This window comes from Cucurbita pepo, chromosome 9 (assembly GCF_057944985.1).
Source record: "Cucurbita pepo subsp. pepo isolate OVF chromosome 9, ASM5794498v1, whole genome shotgun sequence".
Taxonomy (NCBI): Eukaryota; Viridiplantae; Streptophyta; class Magnoliopsida; order Cucurbitales; family Cucurbitaceae; genus Cucurbita; species Cucurbita pepo.
In genome coordinates this window covers 4,068,024-4,087,539 of record NC_141806.1, presented here as the reverse complement: position 1 = coordinate 4,087,539, position 19,516 = coordinate 4,068,024, and the positions used below count along the sequence as shown (strand labels likewise).

At 36.2% G+C, this 19,516-nt stretch overlaps 2 protein-coding genes across 7 annotated transcripts; both read right to left on the bottom strand.

Moving 5' to 3' along the window:
* Positions 1–1,093: 1,093 nt before the first annotated feature.
* On the bottom strand, positions 1,094–10,796 carry LOC111802621 (cytochrome P450 78A5-like). 6 transcript variants are annotated; one of them, XM_087127009.1, is made up of 4 exons: positions 9,216–10,796; positions 9,085–9,131; positions 2,022–5,290; positions 1,094–1,925 (listed from the first exon to the last, which is right to left on the bottom strand). In XM_087127009.1, the coding sequence occupies exons 3-4, from the start codon at positions 2,937–2,939 to the stop codon at positions 1,326–1,328; spliced, it is 1,518 nt and encodes a 505-aa protein (XP_086983135.1). In that variant the 5' UTR covers positions 2,940–5,290; positions 9,085–9,131; positions 9,216–10,796; the 3' UTR covers positions 1,094–1,325. The 6 variants fall into 6 exon arrangements, with proteins under 6 accessions (XP_086983135.1, XP_086983136.1, XP_086983138.1 ...); XM_087127010.1 differs by having other exon boundaries at positions 9,285–10,796; XM_087127012.1 differs by having other exon boundaries at positions 9,654–10,796.
* A 5,123-nt stretch (positions 10,797–15,919) lies between these two features.
* On the bottom strand, positions 15,920–17,648 carry LOC147791032 (caffeoyl-CoA O-methyltransferase-like). The gene is made up of 5 exons (XM_023685928.2): positions 17,490–17,648; positions 17,210–17,298; positions 16,924–17,068; positions 16,713–16,844; positions 15,920–16,533 (listed from the first exon to the last, which is right to left on the bottom strand). The coding sequence occupies exons 1-5, from the start codon at positions 17,541–17,543 to the stop codon at positions 16,246–16,248; spliced, it is 708 nt and encodes a 235-aa protein (XP_023541696.2). The 5' UTR covers positions 17,544–17,648; the 3' UTR covers positions 15,920–16,245.
* Between the last annotated feature and the right edge of the window lie 1,868 nt (positions 17,649–19,516).

Below are 19,516 nucleotides of genomic sequence, written 5' to 3'. Positions count from 1 at the left end.
CCGAGATTCTCACTCATAGGTTCAACGAACATCTCTCCTTACTATTCTATATGGAAAGAATATATATATATATATATAAAAAGAGAAAAGTGGGAGAGAGAAGTAGCCAATAGGAAACAGCCAGCAGCAGCAGAAGTGAACGAAATTGGGTTTTGTTTTTGTTGGGTATTTGCGTATTGGAATTTGAAGAGTGTTTGTAGGTTTGTCACAAAAGCAAAAATAAAGGGGAATAGCTTTTACGCTGTACCCAAACAGATCCCCATCTTCCCCTCTCATGTTTATCCACTCAAATCCAATTCCCTCAATATGTTTAACCCACTCCATTCTCACTATTTTTTGTCTTTTTTTTTTTTTTTTTGGGGCTAAAGTGGCTTTAATAAGATATTGATATAATAACGTCCTCGTAGGACAACTCAGTATACCTCAACCAAAAAGCGTTTGTTGTAAAGATCATGGCTTTCTCATAGTAGAGCACTTTAGATGTCCAAAATCCTCGATGAATTGACTAGGCCAACTCGTTCACTTACGATTCTATCATATGGGTTTTTTTTTTTTATAAAGGCAGCATCGGTTCTCTTTGAATACAGACAGATATTACGACAAAAGTTGTCAATTTCCTAGTTGTACACTGCATTAATGCTAAGAACATCCATTTTGTGTGAGCTCAAAGTACTGGCCTTAACTTATTAAACAAGGCCGAGGTAGACCTGAACTCAATGGAGTGGTACAGTTCTTTTTCTCCGTTATTTGATTACTTTATTATTAGTAGGTAGGGTAGGTAGGGCTAGGTAGGGCTGTTCTTTTCTTCTTTCAATCTATGCAAATGTGCGGCATGCATGCCCCAATAGAAACCTAGACCGTTTGGATTTGGTTTACAATGGCAATCAAATCCTTATTACATCCAAATTCTTTTGGCTAACTTAAACTCGAACTGAGTGTGATAATCATACAAAAAACGGAAAAATGGGTTGTGAGATCCCACGTTGGTTGAAGAGTGGAATGAAGTATAAGAACATAGAAACCTCTCCCTAACAGACGCGTTTTAAAAAAACCGTAAAGTTATGAACATAACGAGCCAAAACAGACAATTAGATAGTTGAATTGCCATATCTATTTCACAATTCAACAAACACTTGATGATTACAACTTGGCATCTTCGTGGGCCTTATTTCTTACTATAAAAACACAGTTATTAAGCAATTTACACCACAAATAATCTACTTTCCATGAGGTTTTCGTCGCCGTAAAAATATTTTTTAACCGCCAAAATAACCTCTTCAACTCCAAACCCACTGCACATATTTTCCATTTTTTACTACAGAAATTCACCGACTAACCACACAACACTCCAAAGCTTTCTTCATTTCAAGGGACAGCTTCAAACATTCCGACAAATTAACCGGCTTTGTCGAGCACGGAACCCATTCGAACCGTTGCAGGAAAGTGGCTAACCATAGATGCACAGTGGCTAAACCCAACGCCCTACCTGGGCACGCCCTCCGCCCAGCCCCGAACGGCGCCAGCCTCAAATCCGAACCCATAATCGACATGTCGTCTTCAATGAACCGCTCTGGCCGGAATGTCCATGGGTCTTTCCATATGGAAGGGTCGTGAGCTATGGCCCACATGTTGACCATTGCCGTGGTGCCAGCTGGGATTAAGACCTTGTCCACGTGGACATCATGGATTGCCAGACGGGCCCACGACAGTAATGGACCTGGAGGGTGTAAACGGAGAACTTCCTTTACTATGGCTTGGAGGTAAGGAAGGTTGGGAATGTCGGAATCACGCACGTGCCTGTTGGAACCTACACACGTGTCGATCTCCTCTCGAGCTTTGGCTTGGATTTCTGGGTGTAATATCATCCTGCCCATGATCCATTCTAAGAGTATGGCAATCGTATCGGTTCCACGAAATATCATTTCCTGCATCATATATTAATGAAAAAATACTTTACCTTAAAATTATAATATATGGTATAATACGATATTTATTTCAGTATAGAGTGATAAATATGTTACCCATAGAACAGCCACCATGTCTGAATCACTCAGCTGCTCCTCCTTTGGTAAAGTAAGCAAAGCACTAAGAAAGTCATTTTTCGCCTCATTTTTGTCTCTTTTTCTCTCTTCAATAATCTGCCCGACTGCTACACTAACCCTGCCCGCCAATTCATGGCACTTCCTTTTCACTCCACCAAAATCCAAGAAACTGACCGGAAAATGATCTTCCCAATTGAACATAGCTATCAATTCATACCCTTCTCTCACCATTTCACTAAGTTGATTCTTTCTTTTCGTTTTAAAATCACTTCCAAACACGCTCTCTATTACGTTCGTCAGCGTATGCTTTTGAAGGACTTCTCTTACTCTCACTACCCCGTCAATGGCCATATTTCTTGACATCTCCTCCGTCATTTCAACGCCGACCTCTCTTCTGAGCCCTTCTAGGTCGGAGATTCTTCGTGGGGAAAACATGTGGTTTGCAGCGATTCGTCGAAGATTACGCCAATAGACTCCATTGGGAGCGAAACCGATGGCTCGCTCGAACATCATGAGTCGAGCTGATTGCTTGACGGGGCGGTCGGAGAAAGCTGAGCTACAGAGGATCTGCTTGGCCGTGTCGGGGTGACTACTTATGATGGCTCTAGTGGTACCTAAGCTGAAGGACATGAGACGAGTGGCTTTGAAGGAGTGTGCAATGGCAGCGAGATTTCGGTGAGCGAGTGGCCCCATTTGCGGGAGCGTTCCGAGTAACGGCCAGCCAGAGGGGCCGGGAAGGTTGGCTGAGGAGCGGTGATGGTTGCGCCATGCAAACCCACCGGGGATGAGCCAGAAGTTGAGAGAGAGGGCGAGGAGAGAGCAAAAGAGGAAATTGAGAAAGGTGAAAGGGAAGAGGAGTGAGCTTATTGTGAGGGTGGCAAGAATAAGAAGCTTCATTTGTTTTGAAGTAGAGAGGTTTGTGGATAGCAAGACAATGTGTTGGAAACTTGGAGTGCATGGGGATTTAGGTGGAGAGTGGTTTATATAGTACGTGGGAACTAATCCTGGTTAAGCCTGCAGTTACTACTCACCTAACCATAGTTAAGCTTTTGGGCATAGATTTGCCTTTCTTTTTGCTTCAAATTTGAGCTTGCAATCATTTTCTCAATCCTAAGTAAGAACCAACTTTCGCATAACAAGAAAACGAGCTAATATGCTTAGAATTGAGAACTATCTAAAAATTACCCTTCAAACATGTAACGAAATTCAACTTATACAGAACAAACATAATATTGTAACTAAGGTCAGTGAAGAGTAACTAACGAGATCGAACGTGAAATCATCACAAGCAATTCAATTGGTTAGTGTTAAATACTTCATAGAATATTCTCGATATGGAACAAAAGCTTTAAAAAAAAACATGAAATTTTATTATATTGAAAAGAAAAAAAGGAAAAAAGGGAGCTGATATTGTGGAAAAAGCAGGAATGTGAGTGGAGACATAACACCATTTCATACAGCCAAGGCAAAAGGGAAAACAGTTCAAAGGATGCCGGTTTTTGGAAAACCCAGAATTTACCTAATTTTGCATTGGATTTTAATGGTATAATAATTCCAAAAGAAAAGAAAAAAAAAAGGTTTAAAAAATTTGGAGAATTGTCTGGCTGACATCAGGAGAAGCATCTTGTTAATCAAATACGTGGCACTTATTTTGGCATCCACTTCCTTTTTAAAAACATTCATTTTGTCCACCCACTTTCAAAAATTAATTAATTTCGTAAAAAAAATTTAAACTAAAAAGATCTTGTAATACAAACTTAGCAAGTAAATTATCCTAAAATTATGATAAAAAAAATGAAAATTACCCACTAAAATTGTGACTTTTTAAAAGCACGACTAAAATAAAGGTATAAAATGAAACTATTGTATCAAAATGGTTACTTTTTAAAATTACAACCATCCAAATGGATGTTTTAAAAGTACATGAACAAAAATGAGCAGAACAATAGTAGACAGAAAACATCTATTTAATTGGTTTTCTAATCTCGAGTTCATGATTAGAGGATTCATGTAGCTTCATTGGTTAGGTTGGATTGATACTTTTAAGTCCTTGATAATATTTCTTTAATAAGTTCATAATAATACACATATATAACACAATAATGAACAGTAAAACAAGTAATTTATTATACTTATTTGGGATACACATGAAATATTATTCACAAGTTGAAAATAAAGTGAAAGGACAGGTTGTAAAGCTACACATCATAATGTTTTTTTTTTTTTTTGGGTTCTTCTGGACAAAACATCTGCCCTCCATTCTTATTGTTAAGCTGACGAGTTAGTTCACTTTGTAAACCAAACGGTCATTTCTAATTCTTGCAAGAAAGATTATTTGCCTCACCAACTTGAAGATAATTTTATTATTAAAGGAATTAATAACATTTATAGGAATGAATCGTTGGAGAATTATGTTGAGGATTGTTAGGAGAAGAGTCTCACATCGGCTAATTTAGGGGTTGATCGTGGATTAGTAAGGAATGTATCTTCATGGGTATGAGGTTTTATGGAGAAACAAAAAATAAAGTCATGAGAGCTTATGTTTAAAATTGACAATATTATACTATTGTGGGGAGTCGTGGTTTCTAACATGGTATCAAAGTCATGCCCTTAACTTAGCAATATCAATAAAATCCTCAAATGTTGAACAAAGAAATTGTGAGCCTTGAAGGTGTAGTCAAAAGTGCCTCAAGTGTTGAAGAAAAAATGTATTTTGTTTGAGGGTTCTAGAGAAGGAGTCGAACCTCAATTAAGGGGAGGTTGTTCGAAGATTTCATAGGCTTCAGGAGAAGCTTTATAACGTACTTTGTTCGAGGGGAGGATTGTTGGGAAAAAAGTCTCATATCGGCTAATTAAGGGGTTGATCATGAGTTTATAAGTTAGGAATATATCTCCATTGGTATGAAGTATTTTGGGAAAATCAAAAGTAAAGCCATGAGAACTTATTCTCAAAGTAGACAAAATCATATCATTGCACAGTGGTTTCTAACAATTTAAATGTCTAATGTTTTAATAAGTTGAACTATATTTTTGAATATGTACTATGGTAATAAATTTGTAGAACAAATAATAATAATAATTAATAGTGGAGAACTTTTTAGTACATGCCCTCTCATTCACGAGTTATGGTGACTTCTCTAAATCTCTACATATATTAATAAATGTCTAGGATTCGTACCTCTGTGCACATGGATTGGTGTATGGCTGCCTGATATAAAGGGCCGATGACGGCTCCAATGATCTTTCATCTATTTAAAACAAGAAAAATTAATATTAGTAGGAAGATAATATCATGAAAAAGAGAGAATTCGACCAATAACTAATGGAAAGTCCACTTTCACCTAAAATAGGCAACGAGCAATTAGAATACTTACGTTCATAGATCCCACGCTGACCAGATACAATATATACTCTCAACTAAAAAATGAGAGGTAGCAACTCATTTGGTGGAACCACAATGACATCCATTAGTGCAGGATTCAATACTAATGAGAAGAGCATAAGATAAGTTAGCAGTGAAGGGCTGAGGTTCAATATATTTTACAAGGGCCAATTCACTAATAACCGTCAAATCCATATGATTATGTCACCGCTTGATGCCACCCTGCCCCACAGTTACTACATCATCTCGTACAAATGTTGTGTGGCAGTGCCCCTTTTTACCCCACTCACTCATATAAGTAATACATATAAATCAGCACAAAAGAAGAGTCTAGCCGACAGGAGCACCCACTATATTATAATCGCCAGCAGTCCATCCACAAAGCATCCCCCCATTATTGGGGCCTATGATCCACACTGCATATCATATTATTACAGCAAAAGAGCTCCAATACCAATATATGTACAAGCTTGGGATGTGCCAAACAAGACGCGTGGCTTCCTCTACTTGGGTTGTATAATATAAAATGGATCTCTCAATTTGGGAGGATGACGATTCTACTTTGCTCAAAGCAGGGAATATAAAATCTCCCACTTACTCGCATATTCGCTGGCGTGCTAAATGACCTGTGGTTTTCCCAGGCTGGTGATTATAATTTTGGGACAAAGACCACCAATTAGAACTCGACTAACAGGAATCAAGAATTTTCCCCCTGCAACAGAATTCGGAATGCTGGCTAGCTTTTACATTTGAATAATATCCCTATTCTAATCTTTTTTATATCCACTAACCCAGTCGCTGGACCACCCCCCGTGACTGTTATCTGTTGCTTTCTTCCCATGAGGCTTCTTTCCACTAGTAGCAAGGTGTGTTCAAGATCTTCTTCATCGGCACCACTAATACCAAGGTGGCCATCGACACTACTAATACCAAGGTGTCTTCTATTAGAAACCACGAACCTTCGTGATAGTATGATATTGTCCACTTTGAGCATAAGCACTTATGGATTCGCTTTCAGTTTCTCTAAAAGACCTCATACTAATGAAAATAGTGTTCTCATGATCTTTAATTAGCCAGTGTGAGACGGCTTCTCTCAATAATCCTTAACAATTCTCCCCTTGAACAAAGTACACCATAGAGCCTCCCTTGAGGTCTATTTCTCTAGACCTCTCAAACAGTCTCCCCTTAAGCGAGACTAGTCCTTCTCTGGAGCCCTCGAACAAAATATACCATTTGTTCGACACTTGAGTCACATTTGACTACACTTTCGAGATTCACAGCTTCTTTGTTCGACACTTGAGGATTCTATTGAGATGACTAAGTTAAGGACATGACTCTGATACCATGTTAGAAACCACAAACCTCCATAATGGTATAATATTGTCTACTTTAAGCATAAACTTTCATGGATTTGCTTTTAGTTTCTCCAAAAGGCCTCGTACAAATGGAGATAGTGTTTTCATGATCTTCCTCTTAATTAGCCAATGCGAGACTACTCTTCTCAATAATCCTCAACATCCCCAACCAACACACAAGCCTTTAACTAAACTTAAACTCACCAGACAACCTAATCCTGCTGTATAGGGAAAGGCTAAAGGCTAGCTATGATAAGAACGTGCATGGTTGGGCGAGTGATAAAGTTCCTCTACCTTCGTATAATGTAAAATACAGTCAAATTAAGAACTGTTGTGGAAAAATGTTGCTTTCTTAGGATAAGAACATCAAAAAGTGGCAGCCATATGTACGGGGCCACCCAGAATAAAGAAACAAAGTATTTAATAAATTAAAAAGGTTGCTTAATCCAGAACTTATTTCATGTAGTGCAAGCTTAATGGCCACTGCTTAATAGCCAATAAGTTTCTCTTTACCACTTTTTCTTTATTAAATCTCTAATCATGCATCTAGATACGCCCAAAAGGTATGCATTTTGAAGCATATGGAACTGTTTTTTTTTCTCAAATCGTATATGTAAAGTAATCAGAAGCAATCTTAGGAATAAGAATAACGTTCAGTTAATTATACACCAAGTCTTCAAATGAAGGAATCTATGACAAACAATATGTTTTCAAATCATAATCGCACAAAAAGAATCCGGCAGATATTGAAATCAAATCTTTCCTTGCAGGATATGCAGCAATAACCCCACATTGCTAGGAACAGAGTAATTTTTGCAAGGATCTAAGGCAAAATCTTGTTCATAATAGGCACATAAAGGAGCGGGGACACAACAAAACTAGAACCAATCATCACAGTTTAAATCACTAGCAGGACAGGAAGTAAGTTGCAGACGAACTCCCACCAGAAAAAATATAAACAGAAAGTAGTGCATCCTATTCAAGTACAGCCTCCAGCGAATTGACTACCATCAGGATTATTCAAGAAGAAAAAAGTAGAGAGGGAAAAGAGACAAAAGAAGCTTTACTTTGTACACAGTAACAAAAGCACTTGAAACCGCATGCCCTTCAAATTTTTATTTAATAAATATCTTTAGCCTTTAGGAGAAAAAAAAGCGTTTAAAAGTAGATGCTCAGACCTATTGTTTTTTTTTTTTTTTTGGTGATATTTTAGTTCATATACTTTGACTAAATCTTTAAATTGGTCTATGGTTAACTATATATATATATATTAATCTTTCCTCTACAAATGTTCAAATGATATTCATATCGTATCTTTTCTTAAATGGATATATATTATTACAGTTTTTTTTTTTTTTTTTTTTTTTTGCTGTCAAGTTGGGCAAAAATTAAATTCAAACTAAGTTTAATGACTAAAATAAAATAAGTTCAAAAGTACTTTAATCAAAATAATTTTTTTTAACTTTTTTAATAAGATTCAAAATTTGGAAAATTTTAGATGGGTTAAATACTATTTTAGTTATTAAACTTTCAAGTTCATTCCATTTTGGTCAAACTTTCAAAATGTTTATTTTAGTCATAACCGTATTATCTTTCCATCTAATCTCGACTTGTCAAATACTTGTTCCTGACTCATATGACTTGAAATTATGTTTATATTAACATGTATACATACTCAAACCTATCTTTTTTGAAAACATTTTAAAAGCTCAGGGACCAACAGAGAATAAATCTAAAAGTTCTAACGACCAAAATGAATATTTTGAAAATTTGAGAACCAAAATAGAATAAACTTTGAAACCAAAATAGGATTTACACCAAATTAAAATGACAATAATTGCCATTTTGTAATATAGCATCTCACATCTTAAAGAAAATAGGTAGGAATACTAATTTAACCAATGAGATATTTATGTTGGCAAAATAATAATTGTTAACCATAGAAAATCAAGCAAGAAATCTTCAGATTTGAATCAAACTTCTCAACAATAGGAAAATATTGGTCCATTCTCGTGCTGAAGAATGAACTTGTGATCGTGAGGGGAAGTGAAATGTAGAAGCAATTATAAAACTAATTTCTTCAGATCCTATTTCCCAGTTCTAAAATCCATAATAGTATCTACACGAACAATGCCACAACATTGAATCACCTACCTGTACTGATAAATTTGTAATGGTACAAAGAACATCACGTAGCTTAGGCATTCCAACATGAAATTATTCTCTGTTATCAGAAAATTGTGTTTCTTGCATTCATGCACAACTTCATATTTGATATGTTCCTGGATTAAGTTTAGATATGTACCTGACAACATCTGAAGGAACACTGATCTGATAGCAGTCCTTGGTTTGCTGCATTTGAAAAGGTGAGCTGCCTTAGTTCTCTTTCAAAAAATATACAAGTTTCTATAAAATATCAAAACGGCAGTGCTCTACTTAGAAAATATTAAGCAATGAAGCTCCATTGGTGAACTGTCACTACGCAGAAATGGATTTTCAACTCACAACCATCTAGATCGAGCATTTGCATGATCATAAATGTGATATTTACACCAGCAAAAGCAAAGTGGTATTCCTAAGCAGCTGGTTTTCTTCCTTGTTTTCTTAACAGACGTTGGAAAGATGTTTGAAACAATAAAAAAGGCAACAAGGATTAGTAAAGGCATAATAGCATGCTATACTCGGTCATCTATTGGGACTTTTGAACTTAATTTCATAAATTTGTTGGCCCATTCAGGTGAAAAGAATCTGAAAATTGATGTCAGGTATCAAATGAAGTTTAGGATCTTAAGAACAGCAGATTCTCCAAAGAGATAAATCCAGATCCTTTGGATTAGGTAAAAGCTTTTCAGAGCAATGAAAGGAGCCCTCAACTCATGCAGCAAATTAACGACCTAAAATCAGTCGATGGGTTTCTTCCCTGCCATCCCATTTCTTTCCATTGATCTGATACCACGCCTGAAGCTCTTGATCAGGATAAGCAGCATACCACAGAGCTCTTAGAGCATCCTGTCCTTGGTGAAAATTTCATAATAAGCATCCTAAAAAGCAAGGTGTGCACATACAACTAATAACATAAAGATTGTTGTACAGTGACATTAGAAGCAAACGTTATTGATGGTTGAGAAGTTACTCCACATATGAACTAAAGTTTCTGTGCTTTGAGAATCGTCTAAGCACTAAACTTAGGCATGAAATTTGAAAATATATGGAAACTTGTCGGTCTGTTCTTGATCGGTGCTTTAATGTTCTTAACCTATCTTCCTGAGATCAAAAATGCAAATGTTATTCTGAGGCAATCAGCCATACAACGATTTTCATCAAGTTAAAAAGACAGAACATACATAGATGACAAGAATCATTACCAAAACTATTTGAAAATTTGAAAAGTATCCATATGGAGGAAGCGTCTTGTTCGTACAGAACGTGATTAATTTGTGCAGGAGTCAGGTAGAACGAAATCGGTCATAATTTCCGTTCAGCTTGAAGCAAATGCAAGTGATTCCCTTGCCAATCCAAGTTGGCGTTCCACACATCACATGATCAGGTTCAAATTTAAGCTTAAACTTGAAACTATTCCCACTAAATCAGCCATTATATCACTGAACAACATAGAAAAATAGTACCCGACCAGATCTTTCCCTATTCTACCTCGTTTTTCCTTTTCTAATTCACTCCTGCGGAGGCTGAGAAAAATGATACTAACCGCAAGTCTTTTACAGGCTAAATCACCATATCAAGTGAGTTTGTATGGCCTGCATCTGACTGAAACTTGCAGTAATTCCTAAAGAAAGCTAATTCAAATGCGTCTAAGAACAGGCAAATAGAGAAGAAGCGTTGAGAGAAGCATTACCAGAGACGGCGAAGGAAATGTGTGAGCAGCGCCGAACAATCTCCGTAGTTCTCTGATTCCTCATCCCTCGCGCTCATCATCCCACGCCGTCTGCAAATCAAATGAGAGTACGGATATTCTCTCAGACTCGGCGTGCGGGTGAACTTACAATGTCATGGAAGTCTTTTCCCTGTAGCTTTTAATCGAATAATACGACAACAATGCTTTGCCCCTCGTACATTGAGATCGGGGCAAGGGGCAAGCTTACTCGTTTGAACTCTTTAACACGACTTGCGTCGGGTTTGGTTTAGGCATCGGAGGGGGCACGAATGCTCCCCCGAACACAAAAAGTTTGGAACCACGTTCATAGGTCGTTTGATGTTTAGGCATCGACAATGATCCTACTGTAGGTTCACCTATGGAGGCACATGTTGGTCTCCCATGCGCACTGTCGCATGGATGATTTAAAATTGAGTCCTCGGCATCTGTTATCGTGACACTACGGTGGTTGATTCACCCTCGGTACCGTGTCTCGACCTCAGCTCGCATGCCTCCTCTTTGTGAGCGAGGGAGGAATCTTATGTTGACCCTTTGAACATTGTCCCCAAAGACGATGGTCTCGACGTGACCCCAGGTCAGACGAGACTACTCGCTAAGTTTTTTGATTGATCTAGCCACTTCAAAATCTATGGTATTGAGTCTAATTCCGCTCGAAAAGTAAACTTTCCTAAGTAGAAGCGTAGGTCTTCGCCTCACTTTTTAGGCAGGTTCGCGGGTCAATGTTTTTTCCCCCCTCGAATCAAAAGCAAAATTGTATGCCTCCGAGATCTAGTCAAGCAATTCGACTTAGCGAGAAAGTCCGGCATCGCCAAATGAGTGGCAAATTTTCACCCCACGTGAATGAATAAAATGTGACCCAATTCCTTTGATTAGTCGTCTTCCGAGCAGTATGTTCATGGAACGGGTCGAGGATAGAAAAACTGTTCTCATGTCTGTCCTTACCTTCTATTTCAATACTCATTTCTTCGAAAATTTTCATTTATTTATTTTTACGAGATTTGAGTGGTAATTCTCTATCATCTCTCCACTCATTCTCCATTCTCTCCGAGATTCTAAGCGTGTTCGAAGCCCATCTTGAACCTTGCCGATTAAATGAACATCTCTAATTATAAGTTATCTACGTATTATTGTGCAAATAAAATAATTAAAAAAATAAACTTAATTATTTCTAAAAATAAGTGGAGACCTTAAATTATTGTTTAATATATGTTGTCCAATTATTGTTTAATATATGTTGTCCAACATGGATGAGTATGTTATGCATGAGGTAAGAAATTACCAAAATGCCCCTATGATAAGATTTGTGAGGAATGTTGTTTCATGTGCTTTCCACTCTATTAGAAAGAAGGATGAGTTATTATTATCTATGCTATGGGTGATTGATGGATGTTATCTCCCCGTTGAGCTTGTTGGCTTGTCTGTGTGCATGATATGGTATGTATTAGCTCTAGGTGTTTGATCGTGTGTTCTCCACATACAGAGCTAGAGCGTTAGAGTTAAGTTGGCTAGATGATTACATAGGTCAGAACGCCTCTAGTAGATTGAGCACCTTAGGATCGTGAGTGATGGTTAGAGAGCCTAGATCCTAGTGCTCCTAGACTAAGGACGACTCAATGTGTCAGAACAGAGCAACCTAGAATCAGAAGTCCACATTAAGCCACCTAGCTGCCTTAAGAACCCAGTAGATCTCCTCAGCTCCCAGATATGACTAATATAAATTTTGAAATTATGTGTTACAAGCTTAGGTGATCGATAAAAATATCTCCCTAGCAAAGCATGCACAAGAGAACTCAGTTAAGATTAGAGCGTTACAACTAGTGTGGTTTACATGTTGGCCCTGTTCAACTAGCGTTACAACCAGGATCGTGAGCAATCAGAGGTGTAGACCTGTATGCACCTAGAGTTTGGTTTAGCCTAAGGAGCTAACCCCGAACGTCTTGAAAATAAGAGATGGGATTTAATCCGCTTAGACACTCCTAACAACCTAGTAATCTACCAAAACATCTAAATACGATTAAGAAAACTTAACAAAACTCTGAAGCCCATTGAGTTACTATTGAGTGTAGGGTAGGGACAAGGCTGACGTTGCGATCTTCTTAAACCATTCCTAGAGTGTTAAGACATTTGAAACACAAAATGTAATGACTCGAAATTTTCTACTTAATTTAAGGTCGCTGCTGTATACATGTCCTAAACATTGAATGCAGAATATTTCATTTAAATTCCATAAAACATATCCTTATCTTAAAACACAGTCATGGACTTACGTGTTTCGAAAACATCTTTAAAACAACACAACAAAAGACTAAATAAAATAAATAAGCATTTAAGTTAAAAACATCATATTCTAGCCTAAGTCTAAGAAAATAAATACCACTATCCTATGCATGTGTCATGGTCTCGAGTTGCGATGTCGTCGTCAGCCGTACAAGAATGCCTTGCCTTAAGCTGAAAAATGTAGTAGCACATGGCTTGAGTATTTAAAGAAATATTCAGTAAATCACCCCACTATTGGGTTAAATACAAGAACATGCGAATGCATTGACAGGACTTATCCTTTCAATCTATTTTCCTACAGTGCTGTCCTAACGGGTAATTTGGACGTGTACCATATACTCTACACACAGCCCATACATGCGAGTATGGGTTCACCAGTCAGTTCGCACATCGCTGGGCCACTTTCCTTGTCAGGCAAGCATACTTTGGGAGATCCTTAGGCCGGACACCCGTTAGAATTAGTAACCGTCACGGCAGCGCTATGCAAAACATAACAATCGTTGTCCTACCATTGGATGTACGCGTCGTACCCTCGTGATGGAGGGGTATCCCCCAAATGCATGAGCACACATAATGCATGAGGTCCCCAATATTTCTACTTTTATCATTAATGAATATAACATCGCTATCATCTTTCATGCTTAACATGTCATTTCTCATTTTTCAGTCTACGTATCATACATAATCCTAACGGGGTTACATTTCATTTCATTTATCGTGATATCATGTCATTCATAATATACTGTATACATACAATTTAGAAAACATAACATAACACTCCATGCTTTTAACATGTCATTTCATAACATGCAATTCATACAACAATTACGTCAATGGTTACACAAAACAATCTAAATATAACACATCACATTACAATATATCGTATTATAGACATGTCATATCGTAAACACTTTGAGGTCATATCGTTCCCTAACTTATCATAGTCTTAACGTTCTTATACCTATCACAGTCATATCGTTACGTGAACGTACCTTAGTCATATCATCATAGGAATGTATCGTAACGCTATCGTTCTATCAATCTATCACAAACCTATCCCTTTCTACCCATATCCTAACCATATTCTTTCATCAATCTCTCCTATCCATAGCACTCCGGTATGTAACCTAACCTTAACATTTCATGAATGTATCTTACTCCTATCGTTACATTTCGTTTGTGCATCCTTCTCGTATCCTATTTCAAACATATCCTTGAACACATCATACCACAACTATTATCATACAATTCACATATTAAAACATAACATAAACATAATATAAGCATTCCGATTCACAGATAATTCACACATATTAGTATATATGACACGTGCAGAACCACAGGCACGTGTCAACATCAAATATAACCATGCCGATAGTAATACCACTTACCTAGTTAGCTTAAGTTGTTGTCACGAATATATCCTTAATGAAAGTTCGATTCTGTCCCTTGAAATCCAAGTCAACCTATGTGAGCCCATGATATCAGTTTCAAGTTTGAACTCTATAAAATTATTTCTCTAATTTACGTTCATCCATTGTTAAAAGTCTTGAAATGCTATATATCTATAATTATATTTTTATTAAAAATCTTATTTTCTATGGTTACTCTGAGTTATTTAAGTTATTCTGTGCTCTCGTGTGTATTTATTTCTCTCTCTATATTTAGTTTAAGTTTTTTAATTACGAAATCTTTTTTTTATGTGTATTTACTCGATTGCCTTTTAATTTTGTTGACATGTATTCCAAATCTTTCTTTATCTCCGTGTTTCCTTTTGTTCACAAATTTTGGCCATTTTATTTTTAATCTATTTATTTGGCTATTGATATAAATGTAATATAATATTACTAATCTGACATGATTTACTAGAATTCGTATAAATGATTGACCTTTCGTTTCTAACTCAAAGTTAAACAATTGTAATGATTTAATGAACATCTACTTATAATGGGTTGTGATTTCTAAAATAAATAAGAAATTGGATAAAAGAAAATGAGGATTTAATACATACCTAAGATTTATCTTCAAGTAAATCTCTGTCCAGGTGAATCTCAACTTGATTCTAACATTGTTTTTTCTGTTTCTTTTTGTAGATTCTATAAGGGATGGGTTGAGGAGAGATAGTTGGGAGAAGGGATCTGACATTTTTTCTTTTTGCAGTAACTCACATTCGGTATAAGTGATGGGTCGAGGAGAGACATTTGGGGGAAATGATGAGAAGTTAGTGGAGAATAGTGGAAAAGGTTGTTTCTTTTTTGTTTATTTATTTATTATTTTTTTAACCTAATTTTTTTAATTATTTTTTTATTTGTTTATTTTTTTTGGGCTATTACACAAAAACATCTCACGATAAAATCTTCAAGGATTACAAGCCAAAGGCCGATACACTATATCGATACAAATACAAGTTATTTACACGTGTCTAATTTCAGAACAATCATATTTCCTTAAAATATATATATATATATATATATATATATATATATATATATATATATATATATATATATAATTGATAACTAAATAATTCTATAATTTTGTTTTTTCCTTTTAAAATTGACTTTTTTTATATAAATATATAATAAATATTTGTTATTATTCTTTTAAAAACAAACTAATTCCGTAAGAAGAAAGTATAATTATATTTATTAATGGTTATATTAAAAAATATATTCTCTTATTGCTTTTTCTTTATTATCTTTATATGAAACTATTTAGCAAAATTTTGATTGAAAAGAAATATTATGCTTCTTAGAAAGAATATTTACTTTTAGGTCCTTTGATATCTTTTATATTGCATAATGGGGCTTCTTTGATGTGACTAAAAGTTAGCTCAAACTATGTTAAAAGGCGTATGAAATACTTTCATAAAATAAATTTAAAATTATAGTAAAACTATAAAATATTCTTTTGATCGTATAATTTAAACGACAGATGGAATTATACTAAGATTAACTAAAATTTTAAAAGCTAAAGACAAATAATGATGTTTATTTAAATCACGAGGCTAAAGACAAGACCCATCGCGAATAGGGGAGAGAGCGGGGAGAGAGCGGGGAGAGACTTCTCCCCATTAACTATATGGGGTCAAGGACGGGGTTGACTCCAACCCCGCACTGCCCCATAATTTGATATTGAACTAAAAACATTTTAAAGTTCACCATCCATGACTTATTCTTTAAGAAGCGTTAAAAAAGGCGTTATAAGAAAAGGTCCTGAAAAGAACCGATTCGACGAGCCTTTGGGCTAATTTGTTATTAAAACAATAGTCTCCAAAGGGTAGAAGGGATGAACAGATTACTTGACACGTCGGCAAAGAGTGAGGCCGTCTCCAATGGAGAGGAGAGCTATCTCCACACGTGAATCATTAACTAAAAAAGCATTGAATTCTCGTATATGGCTTCTATTAGCTTTCAAATCATCAGGAACGACGTCATCATTTTGTGCCAGTGATCCGTACCATAAAGTATTGTCATATGCAATTACTCCACCTACTTTCACCAATCTTAAAAGGAACTCGTGATACTTAATGTACTCTCCTTTGACAGCATCGACAAATGCAAAATCATATTCCGTTTTCGTGTCCTATTAAAAAAAATTATTTAAATTAATTTACAAAAACAATGAAAATACTAAGATTTAGACAACAATCTATAATTTTTAGAATTTTTTCTTTTTCAGTTCTATAATATAGAACTAGAAAATTAATTATGTTATAAAATTAGAAGCCAAGTTCAATAAGCAACTTGGAATCAAGAACTTACGTCATTGATGAGGTTGTTGAGGACAATCAATGCCTGTGATTCCACAAAATTGATCTTGTGATCAACTCCTGCCTTTTTGATAAATGGCAAACCGATCTCAAATGATGCTCTGTTTACATCAATGGCTGTTATCTACCATCCAAATCAACAAACAGAGGAATCAAAAAAAATATGAAATGAATTCGATAAACAAATGAATAGCAGTTCTTACCTGACCATCAGCGGGCAGCGCTAGCGCAGTGGTTAGGAGCGAATAGCCGGTGAATACGCCGATCTCTATCGTTTTCTTTGCGTTCATCAGTTTCAGAAGCATTGATAGAAACAATCCTTGATCCGTCGGTACACTCATCACGCTCCTGCATCTCAATCCACAAATTTCCTTACAAATTATTAAACAGTCTCGTACACCGAATCGATCGTTCTAAATCTTTCCTAATCGAATCGAAACTGATAGAAATTACAAAAATCTAAATCTGAAGAGGAGTCGGAATTCTCACAAGGACTTGTCGAACTTTCGGAGTGTGGTTTCTCTGAGTTCCTTCAACTGTTCGTGCTCTCGCGGATAGGAATTGGCTTCCAGTATATACTGCAATCAAATACATGCGTTTTGAACTCCTCAATTCTTTATCCAATTTTCCAACAATATCTGATTAAATTAATTTATCTGAGAGCAATCGCGAGTAATTAACGAAATGAAGACGCAAGAGACTAATTACTACTCGGAATCGGAATCGGAAACAAAACATGAACAAGATTCAGATTGGAACGGGAACTAACCTGGAGAAGAGCAGTGCTCTGGAGGATATTCTTATCTGGACAATCGTCGGCCATGACCTACTCTGCAACGAGCGCGCTTGGCCTGCAATCAGTGACTTCGTGTGAGCCTTTATGGAAAACTGCGCATGGTTTATATAATACAGCAGCTCTGGTGGAAAGTATGTGGGACAGTAATTAAAAAAAAAAAAAAGTAGCCTACCCCCAATAGAGCCTAGTAAGACATAGCGATTGTACAACACTTATTTTAACTCAAAGAATAATCTAATTGTATAAATTTACAGACAATATCGACTTATGCTCGAGCCTCAAGTCATGTTTGAAAAAAATATTTTAGAAAACGTGATCGAAAAAATACATTAAGAACAATTTGAAAGGAAGCAATGTTATAAGCTAAAAAGTGAGTAAACAACTACGACCGATATAGCCTAGTAAGAAGAATTGACAACTAGTCGTATCTAACTATAGTAAGTACATTTTGAGGCATTTTGGCCATGGCGAGTGTAGATATGATTTTGGTGTGTTTGGAATAGGCATACAGTTACATGCAACACGTCGACCGTGACGTGTGCAAGGTTGATTTGATTACAACAAATTATATTTGTTTTAAATCATTGATTAATTTGAATCTCAAAATTATATTATAAATGTATAGATACATATAATTGTTGAGGATTGTTGGGAGGCAGTCCCACGTTGGCTAACTTAGGGACTGATCATGGGTTTATAAGTGAGGAATATCAAAGAGGGAGTCCCACATTGGCTAATTTAGAGACTAATCATGAGTTTATAAGTGAGGAATACTTATCTCCATTGGAACTTATGTTCAAAGTGAACAATATCATACTATTGTGGAGAGCCGTGATTCCTAACAATATATATGGTTGATCAAATACCTTAGTGGTTAATTACTCGAAGTGATAATCCTTTTCAGATATCACTCCACAGAGCAACTATTAGTGGTTGATTATCCAAAGTACACCGTGATCATTAATCATAACATACATATATTAGGTCCCAAAATCAATAATTCTCACATAAAAGAGTCCGATAAGAGCAAACACATCCAACCATTTGAAAAAAATAAAATATTTGAGTTTCAATAAGAACTTAGCATTTATATTCATAATCAATAATGCACAAAAACGTGCAGATGTTAGAGGAATAGGTTAGTATAGGTTGAATTTCGTTCACATTCATAATATAGGTTAGTTTAGGTTGAATTCCCGTTTGCATCAATAGTATTGGTTAGTATATGTTGAATTGTAATTGCATAATAAATTAGGGTAGTATAAGACATTTGTTTGAGCGTTGTTATTTTTCCTTTCTTTCCCTTGTATTCGTTATCGTTATTATGAGGTAATAAAAGACAAACTTATGTCGCATTTATGATAAGAGCAGGTAAATTCCGCATTTAAAGTATAGTAATGACCTTAGATTAAATAGGTAAAATATGCGTTTTAAAGTCTTGAGGGGAAGCCCGAAAGGGAAAGCCCATTAGATAGCCTTGAGGGGAAGCCTTCTCACTACCGAAGGGGGGTAGACACGAGGCAGTGTGCCAGTAAGGACGCTGGGCCCCGAAGGGGGGTGGATTGTGATGTCCCACATTAGTTGGGGGGAGAACAAACTACCATTTATATGGGTGTGGAAACCTTCTCCTAGTAAACGCGTTTTAAAGCCTTGAGGGGAAGCTCGAAAGGGGAAGCCCAAAAGGGAAAGCCCAAAGAGGACAATATCTGCTAACGGTGGATCTAGGGCGTTACAAGATGAATCCCACATCGGCTAATTAAGGGGTTGATCGTGAATTTATAAATAAGAAATACATCTCCATTGGAATGAGGTCTTTCGATAAAACCGAAAACAAAACCATGTGAGTTCATGCTCAAAGTAGACCATATCTTACTATTGTGTCGGGTCGTGGTTCCTAACAAAAAAAAAAAAAACTTCAAACAATGATGCAAAATTGAGAAGAAAAAAATTGTGGCAAAAACCTAAGAGAGCGGTGAAGATAACAAAGCCAAATCAGGCAT